Below are 2,123 nucleotides of genomic sequence, written 5' to 3' on the forward strand. Positions count from 1 at the left end.
CGCGCTTCCGCTCTTTCTTCAAGCTCTCGGGGACCAACCGAAGTGCCCCCACAGGCAAACTCTTGGGGGCTCTCTCCTCCTCCTCCTCACCTTTGGTCGTCGCAGTGCACTCTTACATCGCTTCTTGCGCCTCGGCACCTCCTCTTTTCTCCCGGGCTCGTTCGTTCGCGTGTGTTTCGTTTCGCCCCTCCGCTTGCCAGGCGCACGGCTCCTTTGCTCTATGTTTTGACGCGGTGGAGCCTGGTGGCCCCTAGCAAACTGCGTGAATGTATAGCATGATGATGGAGGCGGACATGCACTCCCCCGGTGGAGCCCAGGTCACCACCAACCTGTCGGGCCAAACCGGTGCGGGAGGAGGAGGAGGCGGCGGTGGAGGCGGCGGCGGCGGGGGGCCCAAGGCCAACCAAGACCGAGTCAAGAGGCCCATGAACGCCTTCATGGTTTGGTCGCGGGGCCAGCGGCGGAAGATGGCCCAAGAGAACCCCAAGATGCACAACTCCGAGATCTCCAAGCGCCTGGGCGCTGAGTGGAAAGTCATGTCCGAGGCGGAGAAGAGACCCTTCATCGACGAGGCCAAGCGCTTGCGGGCGCTGCACATGAAGGAGCACCCGGATTATAAATACCGGCCCAGGAGAAAGACCAAGACTTTGCTAAAGAAGGACAAATATTCGCTGGCCGGCGGGCTGCTGGGCGCCGGCGGTCCCGGGGGCGGCCCTCCGGTAGCCATGGGCGTGGGAGTGAGCCCCGCCGGCGTCGGCCAGCGCTTGGAGAGTCCCGGTGGAGGTGGCCCCGGGGGTGGCGGGAGCGGCGGCGGTGGCAGTGGAGGCGCAGGCGGGGGCTATCCGCACATGAACGGCTGGGCTAACGGCGCATACCCGGGCTCGGTGGCGGCGGCGGCGGCGGCGGCGGCGATGATGCAAGAGGCACAGCTCGCTTACAGCCAGCATCCAGGCAGTGGTGGACACCCGCACGCCCACGCTCATCACCCGCACCCGCACAACCCGCAGCCAATGCACCGCTACGATATGGGCGCCCTCCAGTACAGCCCCATCTCCAACTCGCAGGGCTACATGAGCGCCTCGCCGTCGGCCTACGGCGGCATCTCCTACGGCGCTCAGCCACATCAGAACTCGGCAGCTGCAGCCGCCGCGGCAGCTGCAGCCGCCGCGGCAGCCTCGTCAGGAGCTCTCGGAGCGCTGGGATCCTTGGTCAAATCCGAGCCTAGCGTGAGCCCGCCCGTCACCTCAGCGCACTCACGGGCCCCTTGCCCCGGGGACCTGCGCGAAATGATCAGTATGTACTTGCCTGGCAGCGAAGGAGGGGACCCGGCAGCTGCCGCCGCCGCCGCTGCAGCTGCGGCCGCTGCCCAAAGCCGGCTCCACTCCTTACCCCAGCACTATCAGGGCACCAGCACAGGGGTGAACGGCACCGTGCCCTTGACGCACATCTGAGACGGACCGAAGGATGGACTCCGCCGCCGCCGCCGCCACTGCCGCCAAAGGGGATGTGCTCCTTGGAGCGGGCTGGCTCCCTCTGCGCCATCCCTTTTCCCAATTCTTCCCCGCAAACCCTTTTGTACAGAACGAGGGCAATGCTTTGAAGTCCTTGTAATAATAATAATTATTATAACAAACATTCATACTACAAAGGATAATGAAGAGAAAAGGTAACAGGTTGCTGTAATGCTAACTCCTCATGTCTCCCCTGAGCCCAAAGAACTAGATTTTGAAACCGGTGGGGGTTATTGTTATTATTATTATTCCTTCTGTTGTTGTTGTTTTAGACGAACTGTGTTTTAACTGAGGTTTTTTTCTTTTGTACAGTATTTATCATTCACCCAGGAACCACATAGCCTTTTTATTTACTAAGCAGTATGGGGATGGGGAGAGAAACAGGGAGAGAAGAAAAATGATGATAATTATTAATAATTCAAAGGTTTAGGTGATGCCAACTTCTTTGCCATACAGAAGCATTAGCTAGTCGCCATTGAGGCAACTTCTTCTGAAGACTTTTAATTAAAGGAAAAATAAAGTCCAGAACCATCTTAAAACTTTTTTGGGGTACTTATCAAGCAGGGTTCTTTTGGTTTTGTTTATTTATAAAGGTTTTTGTTTCATGATCAA

General features: G+C 58.2%; 1 protein-coding gene across 2 annotated transcripts; it reads left to right on the top strand.

Annotated features, from left to right (window-relative positions):
• The first annotated feature begins 266 nt into the window (after positions 1-266).
• SOX1 (SRY-box transcription factor 1) lies at positions 267-1,451 on the top strand. 2 transcript variants are annotated; one of them, XM_063304348.1, is made up of 2 exons: positions 267-783; positions 826-1,451. In XM_063304348.1, exons 1-2 carry the CDS (start codon positions 267-269, stop codon positions 1,449-1,451), a joined length of 1,143 nt encoding a protein of 380 aa, XP_063160418.1. The 2 variants fall into 2 exon arrangements, with proteins under 2 accessions (XP_063160418.1, XP_063160417.1); XM_063304347.1 differs by having other exon boundaries at positions 267-1,451.
• The last annotated feature ends 672 nt before the right edge of the window (positions 1,452-2,123 follow it).

This window comes from Candoia aspera, chromosome 5 (genome assembly GCF_035149785.1).
Source record: "Candoia aspera isolate rCanAsp1 chromosome 5, rCanAsp1.hap2, whole genome shotgun sequence".
Classification (NCBI taxonomy): domain Eukaryota; kingdom Metazoa; phylum Chordata; class Lepidosauria; order Squamata; family Boidae; genus Candoia; species Candoia aspera.

Bases quoted from the DNA above. Each gene is read 5' to 3' on its own strand.
- SOX1 (XM_063304347.1), top strand. From the start codon at position 267: ATGTATAGCATGATGATGGAGGCGGACATGCACTCCCCCGGTGGAGCC.